Source organism: Bactrocera dorsalis, chromosome 3 (assembly GCF_023373825.1).
Source record: "Bactrocera dorsalis isolate Fly_Bdor chromosome 3, ASM2337382v1, whole genome shotgun sequence".
NCBI lineage: Eukaryota > Metazoa > Arthropoda > Insecta > Diptera > Tephritidae > Bactrocera > Bactrocera dorsalis.
In genome coordinates this window covers 89,970,655-89,992,104 of record NC_064305.1, presented here as the reverse complement: position 1 = coordinate 89,992,104, position 21,450 = coordinate 89,970,655, and the positions used below count along the sequence as shown (strand labels likewise).

General features: G+C 38.6%; 1 protein-coding gene across 1 annotated transcript in view; it reads left to right on the top strand.

The window, feature by feature from the left end:
- Positions 1–6,936: 6,936 nt before the first annotated feature.
- The window catches only part of LOC105225452 (retinal homeobox protein Rx), a 58,369-nt gene continuing 43,855 nt past the window's right edge, over positions 6,937–21,450 (top strand). The window contains exons 1-2 of the mRNA XM_029549863.2: positions 6,937–7,835; positions 14,023–14,142. Coding sequence (XP_029405723.2) covers positions 7,442–7,835; positions 14,023–14,142 — 514 coding nt within the window. The 5' untranslated portion in view covers positions 6,937–7,441. The remainder of the gene's footprint in view (positions 7,836–14,022; positions 14,143–21,450) is intronic.

Genomic DNA, 21,450 nt, shown 5'->3' with positions numbered 1-21,450 from the left:
GCAAAGACGCAACTATTCTTCCTAAACGACTTCTAAGCAAGTTAAAATTAATTAACATACAGATACACATATACACACATGCACTCATATGTACTAACATTTTAATATATAGAATTCACTTACTTATAACGACCCAACACTGAACATCAAAAACCAATTAAAATCAATTTGGCCACCAACAACCGCACACCGAATTTTCAACTCATAAACTCGAACACCTTGCATCGTTTCCTTTTCCAATTAAACTCCACCATTTTCCATTAATAAATTTACATAGAGACAAACTCACAAAGGCGCTCACATACGAGTGTGTGGCGCTGACTTTGTACACTCACATACACGCACACACATATACTGACATAAATATGTTTTGTTGGTATGAAGCTACGCCACACAGCATTTATTATTGTCGTTTCCTCCGAATGCTCACCATCCACGAGTCCCCGCATGCCGCGCTGCTTGGCTCCATGCTTCTTCTTTGGCTTCCGCTCCGGCGCTCTTCGCCCCGTCACCACGTATTTCTATAATAAAATTAAATTAGAAGACCAGAAAATTAAATCATCAAAGCACGACAACCCGAGCAACTGGCTTAAAAAACCTGCTCCATTCGGATGTATGTATGTGTGTGTGCATGTGTGTGAACGCGGTTAGGAATGAGTATGCGCGGCCAAACACATTAAAAATGGCAACCTTTTTCATTTTGCTCTCGTGTATGTTTGGTTTTTGCGCCGCGCGCCCAGCGCCCAGCGAATATGTGGAAATTTCGTTCGATAGCAACGTCACTTTATTTATTTTCCAGTACCCATTTCACACACATGCAGGCACGCACACAGCTGCCCCCTCTAACCCCCCAACAAAATACCTTTATGGCGCTCGCCACTTCGATTTCCCTTACTGACAGTCATATACATACATATATATAAATGTACATGTATGAATGTATGTAAGTTAATATAGCACCCACACGAGTTCACCACTTCATCATCAGCGCTCCTTTGACTTGCGTGAACGTTTTTCATTAAACTTGAATGATGACCAAAGCATCCTCGTGTGTCCATTTAGCGGCAGCAACATCATCAGCGGCGCTGGCTGCCTGGTGGGTGGTTGGGCAGCCAGATGCGATGATGCGCGTTTGGTGGTGTGGCGTAACTGCCTGCTCGGGATTGGTTTGACATTGGGTAGTCACCTAAATTAAATTTCTTCATCAACTCAAACTCATTAAAAAACAATAAAGCAACGCAGAGTTCTTGTTGTCTCCGCAGTACTCTTGCCAGTTTTGTTGTTGTGCGCTGGACTGCAACAGCTGCTGTTGTTGGTGTGGTGCGCAAGCGCGCTCATTGGACGCGAGCAGAAATGCTCATGGCGTACGCTTCAAGTAGCTGCGAGCAGCGGAGACTGGTTTAGGCCACTCCTCCTGCCCCACAAACACACTCACAAATAAGGCGACGTGAATGACAGGGTTTTTTTTGGTAACGCTGTCAAATATTGGGATATTTCTCGTAAAGCGGTTGGCAAGAAATCGGAGGGATATTTTGAGTTATACAAATCAAAATCTAAATTTGGTGTTAGAATGTGATCACATTTGTTTTGATCTACGTGCTTTTGATTCGCTCAGAAATTATTCTCTGAAAAGAATCAAGAGGAAGTTTAAAATCATTTTCCAAAACCACTGTGACAGTTTTTTTTAATTCTTTTGATTTTACTTGCTCAAAAATATTGTGAAAAGTAACAAAATATGTTTCAATGTTGATAAGTAAGTCTCAGGTCGGATGCGCGCGTATAAGAAGGTTATAGAGTTACATGGATTTCGTAAACTTGGTTATTTTCAATAATTATTTCATATAAAATATGACATATTTTATACTTACTTTTTAGTTTTCCAATGATACATATCTTACAAAGATTTTGTGAAATTTTTAAAGAAAATAATTCCGGCAGTTGCTCGGGGAAGGTGCATCCGTGTTCACAGCAGACATTCTTTCAGGATTATCAAGAGTAAAAGGTTCCAAAACTATTACTCGGGTCAACTTGAGAGATTAGGACAATATTCTAAAGATGTAATAAAATTAAATAAGGATAAGAAATTTTTTATAGAAGTCGTGAAACCCATTTAATGCCTTGAAGCTACTAGCAGGTGGTGCTTATTGGCTCTAATGATTACTTCGGAACTATGCTATTTTCCTTTATATGAAATAAATAAATGTATTTAATTTCATAAGTTTTTATAATAAAAGGAGAAAAGACTTACATTTTTTTCTTTTACAATTTCGTCAGAGTGACAGATAAAAGTGTTGGTTTGAAGTCCTTTGATCTCAAAATTCCTTAAAGTTTATATGGTTTTGTATAAAAACGATTTTGAAGGGAACTAGTACCTCAGATTTTGAGATCGTTCTGAAACTACTACTTCTATAAGAAAAAATCCAAATCAAGTTTTTATATGAATAACAATTATTTGACAAGATCTCTTCACGAAATTTGGAATGTATTGAGGCCCAAATCAACGTTACAAACCTCGAACAATTTGTTCAGATCGGAAGACTATAGCATTTAGATACCATACAAACATATCTATCAAACACTAATTCCTGTATGTGTATTAGTGAAGGCTATTATAGACTCAGTGTAACTGAAGTTAATACTTTTACCTGTTTTTTTATATTATTAGATTTTAAATAAAATATCTCCAATAAAAAGTTATCTTTAACGAGATTTAACGACCCTAATGTTACAATCTGGCAATTCACAGCATTATAGTAAAGTTCGACAGTTTTGATGTTATACACAATGTCACAATGTTTTGTGTTCTTCATAGTAACTCAAAATATTCATCTCGGCCAAATGGAATTAGATCACAAACACCATTGTTATTTACAAATTTCGACGTGGATTATCTCAGCCACAGAAAATCGGTGTACTGAAATAAATTTTGGACGATGAAGCTGCTTCAAGGATCAGTTTTTATCGGTGGTGTGGTGAATCCAATCGAAATCGTAGATGACTCCAAAACGAGTTTCGAAAAGGTCATACAAATCAGTTGTTGTTCCGGAAACTATTGTGGCTGTGCACAAATTAATATTACCAGATCGTCATGTGATCTATCGTGAGATTAAGACAACTGTGGACATTAGTGACATCAGCATACATTCAATATCGCATAAACGTTTTTCTGTAAAAGTAATTTGTTCGCGTTGGGTCCCACACAATTTGTCAGCTACTCAAGAAAGGCCTCGTATCAATTTCTATAGAGAAATGTTTAAAAAATACGAAAGCGCTGCTTCGAAACAAGTCTGTGACAACATGACAGGCGATGAATCGAGAACTTACAGCAGACGACTGTATGTTATGGGTGTTTTCAGAGGAGCAAAATCCAAAAAAGCTGTTCGCACACGAAGCACTTCGGAAGAATACAGAACAGTACATTCTGAGTGGCACACAACCAGTCTGCTTCCCAGTTGCCAGTTATCTTTCAAAAAATCAGGAAAATAAAGCACCGAAGGTGGCTCGCTCTTCATCAGGAATAATATTATGACTACTATTTTACTAAGATACTAATATAATAATTTTAATAATTTTTCTAAAAAGCAGTTAATAAAAATTACATTCAAATTGTTTAATAATTATTTTATGTAAGTGATTTTGAATTGAGATTTCGGTTTGTGAAAGCAAACAGTTTCAATTGAATTCCAAATATGTATGTAACTTCAAATGAAATGGTAGTTGTATTTGAATTTAGTAAATAACAAATCTCCTTTTATAGAGTTCCTCAATGATAATATTTTTATTTATAAACATACATATGTACATATATGTAAGTATATCGAGATCAAATAATGCAGAAAATTGCAAATAATACTTTTTGTTGTTCGTTTCGTGCACGTTTACGGCGCATAATCGAGAAATACAGTAAGGATAAACATTTGATGAAATTAACCAATATCCTGACATGCAGCTCCTGCAAAGCAAACGATATTTCCTTTAAATTTTCGTTGCATCCACAACGTTGCAGCGACTTTGTTGTTGTGTTGCGCTGCTTTTCTGCTATCAAATTTGTCGATTTGTGTTGTGTTTTTTCCGTCTTCACTTTTTGCTGGAAATGGGCAGCACAAAATTGAATTCAATTGAATTGTATTGAAGTGTAGCGGCGGAGCGCTGCTCAAAGGACGAGCGTATAAAGTGAAAATATTTACCGCAACTGCACCGCACACACAAACACACATCAGCAACTATATACATATGTATGTATGTACGTATGTATATATGTATGCATGTGGAGCGTGGTGAGTGTAAGCATAACAGTTACAGTTACAAATACAGTGGCATTCAGCCAGCCATCATGCAATGTTTTTGTTTCCGTTTTCTCCATCCATTTGCTGTCATCTTTTCAGTTATTTTGTTGTTTTAGTTGCTTTTTTGTGTTTTCATCTTCCCAATCAAGCAATAAAAACAACAGCGGCTGCCCACAAACATCCCCTTTCGGTAATTGCACGAAAACCAGGCATTCAATTCAATTCAAAACGACCGCACACACACACACGCACACACATATATGCGCATTTCCTTTTGCTCTGCTTCCCTGCTCAGCCTCTAGACGCGATTGCTCTGCTGTCTGTCTGTCTGTCTGTCTGTTGTGTGACTGTTTCTATATCTATTCCAGCAGACCAAGAACACTTGGACAACTCCTCAGCCTCCACTCACCTCGAAGCCCGCCCTCTGCCACCGGCTCAGTCGCTGCCATCTAAACGGTGTGCAAATATCTCAATTATCTTGTCTCGGCTCTTGGCCAACTCGCTGCTCGTTTATCGTTTATTGCACAATAACAAAATTAAGTGCCTTTTAAGCCACACACAAGCGCACGCACACACACAGTTGCCCGCACGCGCCCGTGTTTGTGGCATTGTTCGCACTTTGGGAGACAAGCGAAGTGAGTAGCGCTGAACTGTTATGAACTTGTGCAAATGCTCTGCTTCGACACACACATATACATACACCTCGTTAGTCCTGCTATCGTTATTGCCACCGCTGTTGTTGTTGTTGCTTTGATGGCGCTTCATCAAAATCACAGTTCATTTGCGCAAGCGGGAGCGGGATGCACAATCACTCTGCGCTACCACTTATCGGCCCGCAGCACACACACTTAGCTGCGTTTGTGCATGTGTGTTGGCTGCCTTCTTCCTTCCGCATGCTTTTCATTCAATTGCCCACTCTCCATCGCTTACTTTGCTGATTTATGTGATTAAGTGTTTTTGTATCCTTATAAAGCTTACTCTCTTCCATTACAGCAGCTGCAGCAACACAACACTCACAAACACACATGCAAGCAGAGAAGGAATTATGCGACGCAGCGCCATTGCCTCATCAAGCGTAGTTGAATGAGGGTTTTGCATATTATCCCCGTAAGTACCCATAGTCATCCGTCCTGCACTAATGAGTAGCGGATTATGTTCGAGAGAGCGTATGTGACGCTCAGCTGTTGGTTGTGCGAAGGGTGTGAAAATGGTAGAGTGAAAATTTCCCCTTATTTTCGTGGCCTTTCCACATGGGCGCTTGAAATTCGATCGTGGTCACGTGCTGAGACACTTCCAATTTGTTTACTAATTAGTTTGGAGATTTATTTTTAGGGTCATGCGGAAATTAATAGTTTTTATTAGAGCACATATTGGCGAAAGGGGGTAATTTTTACTTATTTTCCGTTAAAGTTATATATTATATTCAGTTACCCAGAAGTAAACGTCGGAGAACATATAAATTATATACACACAGATATAAATGTTCAGAATCCAAGCTCGTCCATCTCACCATGTTCTCTGTACGGCTGTATACACGCGAACTAGTCCCACAGGTTTTGAGATATCGATCTGAAATATTGCACCAGACAACTAGAGGCTATAGCTGCCATACTCAAACTAACGAGTCTCAAATACTCGATGTGACAGGTAAAAGTAATATTCAGGGGCCTGCTAAGATCTTAAGTAAGAAATGGCTTCTATGACCTCAGCAAAATAGCTACTTTTGACAAATATGAAGGTTTCTATAAGAAGCTTCGATTCCCAACAGTTCGAAGGGTATCACTACTACAAATCGTAGGAACTCAGATTAAGAACTCGGGTTAAAAAATTTTCCATCACGTACAGCTATTTTTGTCATTTTAGTATATGTTGATGGTTTGACCACTACGCCTCTTAACCACAACACAAAAAATCCTTTATGTTAGAAAATTTTTACCATTATTTTCAGTTTTAGCAACCTAATATTGGCAAGAAGCTACTGACAACACGACTAGTGTATTTAGCCCTTCAAATGGATCAATCGCAATATGTGTCTGGATATTACTGGTATACACCATAGTCTCTCAAAGAAAGGCTATACACACTAATTTTTGCCGCAGAAAGTTTTTTAACCTGTTTTTAAACTGTTGTCAAACACTTACCTTTCAATACGAGTTTTTCTACTTACTCGGAAATGTTTATCACCTAGAAACAAAAAAATTGTTTTCGACAAAAATGTGAGAAGCGAAAAAGTTTAGATCGAAGTTCGTATGCCGAGACATAGACATTTTTCCTAGTAAGCCAGCCAAGACTCAACAAAAATATCCTTTTCCTTGCTCACACATCACTCTGTGAATTGGTGAGCGCAATATTTCTTTAGGCCACGCCTCTCACGCGTTCCATACACTGCAAAGCGAACAAAACCATTTCATCGCACAGCTTTGTGTGTGCCTGTGTGTACTCTCTACCACGCCACTCAACCCTCCAAACCAGTTTCCCAATTCGATTTACGAGCATTCGAGTTTGCTGCACGTCTCACACTTACCAGAAACAGGCAACCAACGAAACAACAAATCAGCCAACCAGTCAACCTGGCAAACGGTGGGCACAGCACTCTCGAGAAAGCGTATCAGCCTAGGCAACCTGAACGGCCGTGTTGGTTTTTGCCGTTTGTTTATTGCCACCTTTGCATTGTGGCAGTGTGCTTCACGGTTGCACTTGAGCTCCGGCTACCTGGTTTTACGGTTCAACAACGCGCGGCATTCGTACTCTGGCCGAGGTAACGTCCGTGTCAAATTTGAACTTACGGTTACGGAATTTTGACGGGTTGACATACAAGACAGCAAAAAAAAAAAACAAATACTTGTGACCAAATCACTCACGTGAATTAGTGAGGTGAAAAAGCGTCGGCATTGCATTGCTCGCCAATTAAATAAACACTACACGACAGCTTTTAGTCGAGCTTTTATTGTGCTTTCGAAAATAAAATCAGTTAATTGAACCAGTGACGCTTTAATATAAAGCAATTAAACAAAAAATAAATTATGAATTATTTTTGTGAAGATTTGTAGAATCCAAAATATTTGAACTTTTCTGAAGCAATTTATTGGTGTGAAAAGAAAGCTTGTGAACTCGTCCATATAGAAATAATATTACTAAAAATAAAATAAGCGAAAATGGATATAAAAACTACGCCACCACCCACACTAATGAACTCGCGGTCCACTGCATCGCCGCCCGCCAACAACAGCGCCACTTCGCCAGCGCCCGCCTCTCCTACCGCCACTGTGGCCACGTCCACGGCCGCCGGCGCCATGAGCAGCATTGCAGCGCTCGGCAGTATGTCCAACGTGCAGAAACAGACTTTTCAAAATATTTTTGAAAAACTGGTTTCTAGCAATGGCGACGGTGGCAAATTTCCGCCCAAACAACTCGAGAATTTTCGTCATTTGCTGGAGAATGTGCGCGATTCGAAGAACTTGCAGCTGATTGTGGAGAAATTCAAGAATTTGGAGCAGTTCGAACAGAACTTTTTAAGCGGCGCCAATAATAACTCGGTCATTGCAGAAGGTATTGAATTGATTGATTTTAAGTTGGAAAAGTGTTGGAATTAAGTGAAGTCTGGGAGCTGCCCGGTAATATTCGCTTAGTTTTAAGCTGAGTTAAAAATTAATTTGTCAATAACAAGAAAGTGATAGATGATTAGGATATACAAGCATAATAATTTCCAATGAACTGTGAACTCTCAACTGTTTTCGAGTAAAACTGGTATCCGTTTTGTGTCGAGCATATGTAAAGCTTTATCTTAATCAAGCGCTGCTTTATTGGCTGACTAGCTTCTTAAAAACTAAAGCAAATATGCTGCTGGAAAGCCTTTCCTCCACATTACCCCATACATCACTACATATAATAATCAATCTTTAAAGTTCTGTGGGATTGAGAAGGTGATCTCAAACATTTGCATTGAATTTAATCATTTAGAGCACAAAGACATTTAAGTTTCGTTATCAAACATCGCGAAAAAGGCAAGAACATTTGTTTATTAATGCTCGTTCGTTTCACCACTCTCTCCAGAGGTAACAATGCTGCCAAGCTTTTCTGAAAACTCTCTTCGTTGCAGATCATGGTTAAATATCCATAAACAGGTATCTGGAGAGGTATTTCGTAAGTTGAAGTCTTCGTTTATGGGGAGTGTTTACTTGGCTAGATATAAGAATGGTGAAAAAGCTCGAATCTCCGACGATACTTATTGCTACGAGTGCATTCCTTTCTCTTATCCTCCGAAATTGGTAACAAAGGCAGAAACGTCGAAATAAATGATCTTCGTGCTTAGCTTAGTCGATTTAGCCATGTCTGTATAAATATATATAATGGTACTGTACAAAAATATATACTATGTAAAAAACGCAATAAATCAACACTAAATACGGCTGAGGCATTATGAGAGCCGGTGTGAAATTTGGACTATTGGCGCGGCACCGCCCACTTTTTGGTGAAATCACATATCTCGGGACTCGACTCACCGATTTCAACCAAATTTAGTACAGTGCTAAGCTTGCGAGGTACCTCCATGAAACTCAGGCAACATTTTTTTAGTATATAGCCATGATAATTGTTGATACGTAAAATCGGGATGATACAACCCCAACTCCCATATACTACAAATTATGTCTTTCGTGTTTCTAACAAACCTTATGCCGAATATGGCGGTTAGTGTATTGAAGTAAAAGTTACCGACTACTGCATTGGAAGCGTTGAAGAACTGCGATGTAGACCTATTTCCATAATTCACAGCTTTCTTCGCATATTCTGCCCACTTCCTATGACGAATGCGAGCTTTGAATGCTTTTTTTCGACACTTCGCCGCATAAATACGTGGCTGAGGGTGAACATGCTTCAAGATAGAAACGCATCATGACATTTAAGTCACCGCAGAAGAAGTTCTCGAAAGATGGTAAAAATTTGGTCCACATCGTTTTCTTTCGTGGAATTTTTCTATTCAATACACGAACTGACCACAACATTTTTCATTGCAATAAAGTATGCCACCCACAACTCTACGAATTATAATGTGTTTTTTCAATTTAGTAGGATTTGATATTAGAATGTCGATTTGAAATTATTCCACCATAATATTAAACTTTAAAAAGACTACTATATTTAATATAATAATCTTCATGTTTCAAATAAGTGTTTATTTCCCAAATCAGAAGTTGAAAAATATTTAAAAACTAATAATAATTTTTGTAAATCTTTAAAATATTGCCGCAATGACAAAGGAAATCAAATCATTGTAGCCACTAAAACATTGACTTGATTCTAATTCGTTTTTTCCATCAAAACGCCATTATGCGTCACTTAAACAGAACCAGAAAACAGCATTTACCGTTGTCCACTTGCCATAAGCAACACAACTTTGAATGCAAATAAACAAATTACAACAATAATAATGGCCATAAAATCAGTCTGATTTAATTAAAGCAAATGTGTGGTAGGCACGCTCTCAGCGGCTAATGTGCATACTATATACAATTAGAATAAAAAATTGAGAAAATCGCCAACACATGCAGTGCATGGCACACCTGTAACCTTAATTGAATGCAAATTACACGCAACAACAACAATAGACCGAAAAAAGTAAAAAAATCGCGATAAAATTTGTTCACAACTTTGTTGCTGTACATATTTACTCACATACATACATACATATGTACCAGTAAGTAAGTACACAGAGAGAAGAGTAGACCAAGGCTCTAACGCGATGACCTGGTGAAGGCCTCTTGTTGTTAAAATATGATGATGAAGTGTGGGTGTTTCAAAATCTCTTTTATTTATTTTTTTACCGTGACAAAAAAACTAAAATAATGTAAATTCAGCATATAATGTAATTAATTTTAATTTTTAAAGTGTCCTTTTCTGCAATAATATACTCAAATATGTTTGCGCGCCAACTTGTTGTTCTTGCACTCACAGCGTTACTGCAATCATTATTGTCACAGCGCTAAAAGCCAGTTCGCTTTATCTCAGCCTCATATATTTACCAACAATTTAGGTCAATAATTAACAATTTAAACCCGCTCACGAATCGCCACGCACACATAGAACTAGACATAGATTAACGATGACGGCCGAAAAAGATTTGGATATCATAACCCAGTGGTAAAAAGTGTTGGCTCAAGATTAAACAAAAAGCAGAAAAAACGCAAAGCTCTAATGACCTTTACAAATACAAAATATTCATTATGAAAACTTAGTTTTTATTGGTCGGTTTGTATGGCACCTCTATGCTATAGTGAAACGATCGGAACAATTTCTTCAGAGAATACACCGAATGCCTTGGACAAAACTCCGTGCTAAATTTGGTGACGATATCTCGTCCTTTTCATATAAACTCTTTATTGCGTCCAGTTTTTATGGCAGTTATACGCTATAGTGGTCTGACATACGCGGTTCCGACAAATATCCAGCTTCTAAAGGAGAAAAGGGTGGGTGCCAAATGTGAAAGAAATCTCAAACTAGATTGCCTATATACAGACAGGCAAACATGACTAAATCGACTCGGCTCGACATGGGGATCCTTTATATATGTATATACAGGGTTTATCCGGAAAGTAATAGGACTGATTTTCTTCCGACGCGACTGTACTTCGGAGCATGCGGATTCGGTGGAGAGCGTTCCCAGCTAACGAACAAGCTACTGGTTAGTTGTCTCCGAGCGCCTGGAGTCAGAAGAACATTTATAGGAGCGGCGAAAGCCGAAAATGCAGCATTCGTTAGAGCAGAGGAATGCGATTAAATTCTGTGTGAAACTTGGTAAATCTACGACAGAGACATTTGATATGATCAAGCAGACTTACCCACATGTTGCTTTAGCAAAAAGTGTTGTGTTTCGGTTGCACCAGGCCTTTTTGGAGGGCCGGGGAAAGGTCGCTATTGAATGAGATAATCCAAAGTGAAAACGATGCTCATTGTCTTTTGATCTTCTTTTTTTTTCGATGTCAAAAGCATCGTCCACAATGAATTTGTTCCTCCTATACAAACCGTCAACACCAAGTCCTCAAGAGACTCGAATGAAGGGTCAATCGGGTCCGACAAGACATTGCAGCCGCTTGGAAGTTGCACCACTCCAACGTCCCGGCTCACACCGTCTTTCTTTTGAATAGCTACTTAACCAAGGCCGGCATCCCAACGTTTCTGCAGCCGTCCTACAGCCCAGATGTGGTCTTCCCGAGACTTTTTTGTTTCCTTGCCTGTAAAGGCCGATGAAAGGCAAGCATTTTGAGAGGACAGAGGGGAGCCAAGCACCTCAAGGTTATTCCGGAGAATGGTATTTATAGAGTCATTGCATAATCAATAGAAATCGGTTCTATTCCTTACAATGTCACTAGTTGTGCCAAAGTCAAAGACACCACATATACTATACTTGTATGTATGTATATTCACACCACATCCAACTGAGTCACTTGTGTACACCACTGGGATGCGATTTGCGGGCTTGCATTGATAGCGGTGACACGAGAATGTCTCTGTAGGCTGCAGGCCGCCATGTTGCTGCTTTGCCGTGACATGACAAGCTGTGCCTGCCTGTCATGACAAATTGTCATAAAAGTGATTTTTAGTTTCTGATAAAAGTGCAACAGTCAGCCGCCAACACCGCCAACTTGCCACGTCGCATAACGCCCACTTGTGTGTGGGATTGTGTGCTGTGTCGGCGACGCATTTGGTGGCATTCGTGTGGCGATTTGCAGTTCGGCGCACGAAACGATCGGTAATTACGGTGTTTACCTCGTTAAAAACAAACATGTCGCCAATAAATGACATCCCCCGTCACCCACACTGCCACCACCACATAACTGTGCAAACACGCCACATACACACACACATGCATGTGTTTAGGAGCATGTGAGTGTGTGTGTGGTGAGTGTGTTTGTGGAGCAAGGAGGTGAATGCGCAACTGCAGCGCTGCTGGCGGTGTTGGTGATGGAGTGCACTTTTAATGCTATTAAAAATTGCTTACAAATTTATGACAGGCTCGTGCACTTAATTGCATTCATTATTTTAATTGTGTAATTCCGATTTTTTAATTTAATGGAAATTGTATTCAAGTGACTTTCACTCGCTTCACAAAATTTGCCAGCTTGACCAGAGCTTACGTATATGTGCGTGTGTGTGTCAAATGTGTTCGTTTTTACAAGTTAAGTGCGAACAAGGTGTTTTGGACTTCCAAATAACAATTTTCAGCAGTCTTGAAACTGATATACTTGCCAAATTCTGTCTCAATTAAAATCCTGAGTGGAAATTCATACACATCTCCGAATACGCTGTGAAATTTTGTAGAAAAGGATTTTTCGGGTTACATGCTATCTTCAATGGCCCCAAAAAAGGACTTCCATTATCAAAATTTGAATTTCGATCAGATTTGTACTGGGAGATCAATGTATGGAAAATTAACCAAATATATTAAGTAGTCGAAAATGACTTTTCGTATATTGTCAATAGATACCGTTGCTGTCGTATATCACCAGTGCTACCAATCACATTGTGTCATAACATCTGCGATTCTTTGCTGAAATAAAATGAAATCGAACCATTTCTGAAGCGAATGGTAGCAGGAGACGAAAAGTGGATCAAATAGGACAATAATGTGAGAAAAAGATCATGGTCAACAAAAGTTCGCAAAGCCAGGATTTACGCCTCGAAAGGTTATGCCGAGTGTTTGGAAGAATTGGAAAGAAATCAGCCACTATGAGCTGTTCCAGCCTGGTCGAACGATTGATGCTACATTTTACTGTCAACAACTTATGAGATTGAAGTAAGGAATCGAAAAAAACGGCCAGAACTGATGGACAGAAAGGGTTTCGTCTTCCATCAGAACAACGCTACATCACACACACCTTTGATGACTCGGAAAAAACTGAGAGAGTTTTGCAGGGAAGTTTTGGTGCATCCACCACATAGCCCTGCCCTTACACCATCGGACTACCATTTGTTACGGTGAATGCAGAACTCTCTTAATGGAGTAAAGTTGACTTCAAGGAAAGCCTGTGAAAATTACTTGTCGCAGTTTTTCGCCGAGAAACCAGAAACGTTTTACACTGATAGGATAATGCCTCTAGCAAAAAGTGGCAAAAAGTGTTCGACTGCAGTAGCAAGAAGCACCTGTGGGTTAATAACTTTGAAAAAATAGGCGTGGTCTCGCCCCATAAGAGGTTAATTTTACATTTTTCCTAAACTACGAATTGTGCGTTTAACGTAAGTCAGCTTATGTTATACTTGTAGTATGTCGAAAATGGGTTGAATGGGAACAATTATTCACTTAGCTCCCATATATCCAATGGAAAGATTTTCGGACTTCCGATTGACTTTATACCATATATATCGGCATATATGTGAGTTATCTTAATAAAATTGAAAGAGCTTGTATTTCTAATAACGGTTCGTCTTTGTGCCAAAACTGGATTAAATCGAGTGAAAACTTGTACTAGATCCCATATAAGTAACTAACAAACTTGAGCACTTGAAAGTATTTGCTTAGCTTTGATACTGATACGTTGCAAGAGTATAAAATGTTCAGTTACACCCGAACTTAGCTCTTCCTTACTTGTTTTAAATGTGATTAGCTTACAAACACAAATTCTCTAATTTTTTAACAAAATTTCTGAAGAATACATATCTGCTTCTTTGGTATCTAAATGAACACATAAATGTTTTCAAATATTAAACTAATTTTAACAGATTCAAATTTGAAATGTTTTAGATGCTGACATCACGTTGAAGGACACCTCGCGGAAATTTGGCACAAGCGGCCAAGCTCTGACGCCACGCCACACCATTGACGCCATACTGGGTCTGAAGAATCGCAGTGAGTGCGGGGAAGGTAAGTGCAAAGCTTGCTTAGCATTTCTTTTTGGCATTTGAAATGTATTTAACAACAAAGTATGAAGACAATCGGAATTAAATCAAATTTTTATTAGAGGGGGGTTGCGTGTTTCAAACTTTTTATCCATGCTTGATTGCAAGCGTCATAAAACACCCACAATTGTCGCTTTTGGCAATTACAGCTGTGCCGAAAGAAAACAAAAAGCAAGTTGAAACACAATAAATTTTGACAGGTGGCATCACGGCCAGGCACCAAGTCGAAATTGCGTTATAATCCATTTAAATCGTCTACTAATCCCCGGAGTAAAAATAAAAAATGACGAAAAACACATAAAAACAAAAAAACGAGAAAAAGTGCCGCCTAACCAAAAAGGCATTAAAACTTTCAAGAAAACTGCATAAATTTGAAGCGCTAAAAGCCGCTGGCAACTAACAAAACGCCAGCAAACGCCTACTCGCGTGGATTTTTGCAAACAACGGTAAAACAATGGCACACGGAGGATAATGAAATCGGCTTAATCCCTTTACGAAATCGCGAATCACGAAATCAGCGCAAGGTGACGACGACGAACGCTTTCGCTCGCTGCTCTTATCAGCTGTCGTGCATCTAAATCCGCTAAATTACATTCCGAAGCGAAAAACGAAGGTGGTGCAGAGTGACGCTGATGGTGTTTAACAGCCAATATAACTACTAAACTGCGAGGGAAGCGCTGTTAGCCGACGAGCGTCTGCTTACTTAACTATTTACACACACAATCATAGTATCTAAATATGTGTGCGAGTTTTCATTCTTGTTAAGGGGTATTCCACGTCTGCGAAAAATCCTTAATTTGAAGTTATTTCCTCGCGTAGACGAAAACAAGTGTTAATGTGATTTAGCGATTAACATTCCACGACTTATCTACGCAAGCCACTTTGGCACGGGACAGACCACATTTGTTATTTCTCAGTTTTAAAGAAGAAAGCTTTTAGTTATTTATTTAGGCATGATTCGTTTGGCAAATTAGGTTGATTACAAGATTCATATTTACGTTCACGATTTTCTTAATAACTTACTATGTGCCCTATGGATCTTGAACGATATTTTGATATTTTTATACTATGAAGAGTGTATATTAAGTCTGCCCACAAGTTTGTTAAACTCAGAAGGAAGGACCACCCGTCAACTAGTTCCTCAGTTTTTGAGATATTGGTCTGAAATTTTCCTCAGGTTCTTTGTGAGTTTACAACGTCGCCATATATAGTATCTCGAACAGCTCATCGACAGGAGATATTTCATGCTGCCCACATTTACTACCAGACCCATTTGCTTCGCTTGCTTATTTAATCTGGAGAAAGCAGAACTAAGGGCACGGTTCTTGAAGCAAATGATTATTTATTGAGAGTGTTTTTTACATGGCGGATCCCAAACACAGCGCCCAACCCTGGGGAAGGATGTTTTGCCTTCTCACTTTAGCTCGCTTTCAAGCGAATGTTTTTTGGCTTACGACTTAGACCAAGTATCCTCTGGGTAATACTTGGTTTAAGTCGTAAGCTGCTTGAGCCAGATGTAAAAGATTCGTTTGTGGCCTCTCCGAAGTGAATGACGTTCAGAGAACTTTCCTCACTTGCTTGAACCTCTACACATGACTCCATCCTACAGCACTGACATGGCAAAAACTTGTTCCTAAAATAAAATAATTGTTCGAATTAATTTTTTTTAATGTAAGTCCTCACGACTTTGACTCATTGCATAAAAACTATTTGACAGAGCTTCCATTTATATCATTAATTTCTATTTACTAGATATAATAACATTTCGGTATATAAATAGCAAATGATATACTCGCTTTCAATCCTTTTCTTCGAATATTATCTCATGTCAAGAAAAAAGAATATTTTTAGACATATCGCTCAGTCATATATATGTAAGCATTGATATACATACATATATGTGTGTGTGGTATGTATTTACGTATCTGCCATGGCGCACGCCCAGCAAGCAAACATCGCCTACCAAACCAACACTCGCGCATACCTCGAACATTTAATTAAATCTTTGATTGTGTTTAATGGATGGGGCCGTGTCCTTTGTGCAATTAGATAACCTGATTCATGACGCAAATGACAGTAATAAAATCAAATTAATGACATGCCGCGGTGACAATTACAAATGTGTGTGTAAACAGTTATTGCTTGCGCATAACTGCTTGTTAGTTACTGCAACTTACTCGCTTATACATACATATGTACATGTATGTATTTGACTAGCTTATATTACGCTTGAATAGATAAGACAATAATAGGCGCAATTATTTGGGCAGATAATTGATTTCTAGTTAATTTTAGAGCATAGTCATGGGGTATAACGCAAACACTTTGTTGGGAAAAAAGTTTTCTATAAAAAATTGTGTGACTTAAAATATAATATCGCAATTTTTTTTCTTTTGTTACACAACTTGTTTCTAGATCTTATTTAATAGTCATACTTTTGACAACTATATAAAATTTTATTTTTTGTTCATGTATACCAAAATTCTTAAGGGACTGTTTTCTTATGTGTTGTGCATATGTAGTAGAGGTCGTAATAACTTTGTTTCAACCAGATATCGCGGAAATCCAAACCTTGATCAGTCTTACTGTTGTAAGAAGGAGCATATTGAGGGTGAAGTTTCGAAAAAATAAATTTTTAAACTTTCCAGTAATACTTATTTCAAATAATTTTCGTGTAACAGCTTTCTAATATCTAGCCAAGGTAGCCAATCAGTTAGTCGCATTTAAACGCATTTTTCTCGAAACAAACTGTTTAAAATTTTTTTGGAATAATTGTTCACAGACTAATGATCCGATTACTACCAAGTGTTCTGTATATATTGGGTAGTCGAAAAAGTCTTTTCAAGTATATTTAGAGGGGATGACACCGTCATGGATTCGTTGTGATTCTATTTTTAAATATATCCAAAACAACTATCACAACTTCTTCGAGAATTTAATCACAGCTTAAAAAGTAAAAGTCTATGTACTAATTACAGTCATAAAAATATATTTTTGACCAATGGAATACAGTACTAGATATACATTGTATAGTATATGTTGAGTAGTCTAAAAAGTATTTTCGTATTTCTAATCAAACTTTAACTTATTTTATTTATATTTATACTAACAAATAAATACGCAAATATGTATATATACGAGTATAATACACATATCGCACACCATTGTCATACAAAAATGACGATTCATTTCGTAATTTTTAGGTTTTGAGGTTATATAAAAGGTGCTTGTCTCTAATTTGAGGTCACAAAAACTAATTACTTTAATAAAACTAACGCTATTCAATCAATACCAGCAATTAATATGTATTTATAAGCAATTAATTGCGATAATTATATCATTGTTATTTTTTACTTTATTTATATACACAAGTATATAGCGGTATATGCATTATTATACTTGTATTTCGTAGAGGTTATCCGTTCAACCAGCAAACCATACAGCCTTCACTTAAAAAAATGAAAAGCTTTAAATTAATTATGTTTTAATTACAACGATAATAAGCCACGTCATTACCCAACTTGAAAAACTTGAAAAATCAATAATAACAACAACCTTCCACGCAATTATGGCTTGCTTAGCTTTTACCTCGTTGACTAATGCGTGAAGGCTTCGACACAACCCCAACTCCAACTCCGAAGCGGACTTGGACTTAATTCGTTCAATGAAAATAGCTTTTTGCCTATAACAGTCATTATTTCCACTATTATTGCTGTTTTTGTTTTTGTGCAACTGGGCAGATCCTAAAATCAATTAAGTGCTGCGCAGCACAAAAATAAAAATCAATTAAAAATGGCTACCGTAGGCGTGCGCGCATGTGTTGGTGTATGCGTGTGTGTGGGGGTCACTCGGCTGTGGCCGTTAAAAGCTGGTGCTGAGACGCGTCTATCACTCAGCCAATATGCGGAGTCGTCAGATCGCTTAAGCGGCCGGTAGGCGTTTCCAGTTGTCATGGTAATTGAGTGGCTGGCAGCCAATATAGAAGCGAAATTAATCGAATTACTTGCAATTTTAATGAACCAACAAACGCCGCTTGCTAAAGCGTCAAACACAAAACAGCAAATGGGACACAGCGGCGTATGAGTGTTGCAAAATGTCATAATTGACAGCTGCAAAAAACAAACTTGCAAAAAATCTAAAAAATTAATAATATAGCGCTATATACCAAGCAGACACAGACTCACGAGCGCACTCAGCGCATGTGCCATAAGTGTCTCGTGAAGTAAGTAGACATGCCTGCTTAAGACAAATCAGACGACAATCATTCGGTCCAACACTGTTGCAAACTTTTGCAAATACAATTGAGTTGGCTCACAATTTGTTAATAACCTCATTAAAGGTCTTAATGACCTGGCAAATCCGTCAGCCGCAGACAAATTAAAGCATAACACGTGAGTGGGAAGCCAGCCGGTCGGAGGCGCTCTGAGCGCACACACAAATATGCTTATATATAATATGTTGTGAGTGTGTGTGTATTTGGGTGCCTTAAGTGGCAGCGCAAGATGCTGAGTGCGATTGTGCCGGCTGAAGCTTGCTTCAAACTGTCAAAAAGCATTTAAACTGACAGCTGATGCCTAAAGTAGGTACCAGACCCACACACACACACACATACGTACATGCATATTGTGCACATTAGAACTTTGGCTGCTCGATGGTGTGCTGGTCCAGACACCCATGCACCACTTTAGTTGTGTGAGTAAGTGGTAGCAAAAGCAGTGAGGGATCTGGAGGCAATAGAGGAGCAATGGGAATTGAAATATATATATGTATTTTGAATTGAAAAGCTATTATTGAAAAAAGTTAAGAGTCGGACTCCTGCTTAAGCAAGGGGTGGTGTGTTTCGGTGGCACCAGACGTTTTAGGAAGGCCGGGAAGAGGTCGCTGATGAAGACCAGAAGAATGAGCAAATCCAAAGTGAAAACGATGCTGATTGTCTTTTTTGACATCAAAGACATCGTTCATCATGAATTTGATCCTCCTGGACAAATCGTCAACGCCAAGTTTTACGTGGAAGTCCTTAAGAGACTCAAACAAAAAGTCAATCGGGTCCGACAAGACATCGCAGCCGATTAGAAGTTGCACAACGCCCCGGCTTACACCGCCTTTCTTGTGAACAGCTACCTAACCAAGGCCGACATTCCAACGCTTCCCCAGCCGCCCCACAGCCCAGATATGGACTCCCAGACTTTTTTCCGCCGATGAAACTAAACATTTTGAGACGACGCTGCATCGACACATAGCGAGCCTATTTTGAAACTTTTTAAAGAATTGTAACGATTGTTCGATCGACTCAGTCCTATTACTTTCCGAACAAACTCTGTATATAGTAAATGATCAAAGTCAAGTTCTTTTATGGGAGTTTTGCGAGACGATTCTCCCAAGTTATCTTATATTTTTGAAGAAAACATTTATTTAGCAAACTTTCCCATCCAAATATTCCACTTTTATGAAAACCAAAAGCTTTCTCTTATTAATAATTATTCTAGAAATCGTTCCAGACTCATCTAGAGGCATATTCATAATACTCTCGTTTACTCTATTGTATGTCCGTCCATTACCACCAAATAACAAGATTGTTTCTTCCCCTTCTTGCGTTCCCAGTAGTCCAACGGATGTCGGAGTTGAAAATTAAGGAAAGAAATTATATATATACTCGTACACACATCACAACAATAATATATAAATGCAAACACACATACTTACATCTTTTAGGCTCGTTAAGTGGCCGCGCGCATGGACATCATTAAGATTGAGATAAATGCATGTTTTCGGAGCGATTGATGCGGCATTAAATTGAGCGGCAATAAGAACATTAATGAATTTGTAAATATAAGCGTGACATGGACATTGGAATCTGACGCCTACCGGACAACAACAAAGCCTAAGTACACCTAATTCGAATGCTGGAAATACTACAAACGAAATAAAAGCACCAAAGAATCGGACTAAAGAGTGTAGAAAATCCTTGTCATGATTGACATTTTGTGGCTAATTGAGCGGCTCGTTGCACTGTGGCAATATGCATACATACATGAGGGCAACTTACATACATACATGCGCGCAACATTGCCTTTTAATAGCAACAATGGACCGCTCATAAGTTAACAGGCAGCTGAAATCGCAGGGATCCCACAAAACAGACAAAGCGAAGTTCAGAGCTCTTGAACGGCAACCGAAATGTTTCAAGTGCATTGATCTCAGGCGCGTCGGGATATTTGTACTTCGCGGCTAATAATCAAAATTTATACGCCCCCCAGGTGGGCTGTTGTACAAATTAACTACTGCTACTGCTGCGCTTTCTTAGCTGCTAATTAACAAATTTGTGTAGAAGGAAAAATAAACGGCTGCTGAAATTAGTTAATCAACGAATTGTTTGGAAAATTATACAATTTCTATAATTTGAATTTTTTTCTCAAAAAATCACGCACAAAAGGTGTAGCGAAAATTTTGGTAGCTCACCTGGAAGCTTAACCCATTTACGCCGGGTTAAGCACTCGACTCGGCAGACAATCAAACAACTCAATCGAACTCCAATTCTTAATATTTCACGGCACCTCAAACAGCTTGCCTAATGTGGCTCTCCTCTCTTCGTCAAACAGTCAACCGCTTGTTTAAGACAATAACAGTTAACAGCGAGTGCGCGGCATTCAACGTTTGCCCGTTTCGCGGCACCATCGTGTGGCTGTGACTAATTGGTGGAAGCCCACACTGATCGCAAAACAATTACCACCACACGATTGACTGGCTCAATTAACGCCGCGCGTCGCTGCCTTTGCACGAGTCGAAGAAAGTCGGTGAAATAATTTGTTAGATTTCATTGTGTGAGCGTGCTACAAAATTAATGGAGTAATCGACAGCTCAATTTGTGGCGTTGGAACAACTGAGTTCATTACATTAATGCAGTCTTTCGTTTTGGCAATTAAAAGCGTCAATTATTAGAAATCAAGGTAAATGTGTGTCCGTGTAAGTAAATAAAAATGAGAAATGCGAGAAAAGTGAAAATATGTGCATATATAGAAATAGCGGTATTAAATAAAGACTCTTTAAGCAATACACAAAATGTTTGTCAAAAAATAACGGTATTTTATAAAGACTCTTTAAGCAAAATACCAAATTTTTTTCGATAAAAATAAATTTTTAACAAATCCTTCCGCCAAGCGGAGGAGGTTCAAAACTTTCATGGATTTCCATTAATAAATCGTGCAAATCATTATTTTCCTGGAAGTCTTTCACTTCTAGTTTGTGTGGGAATCTATTAGCGCCCACGCTAATT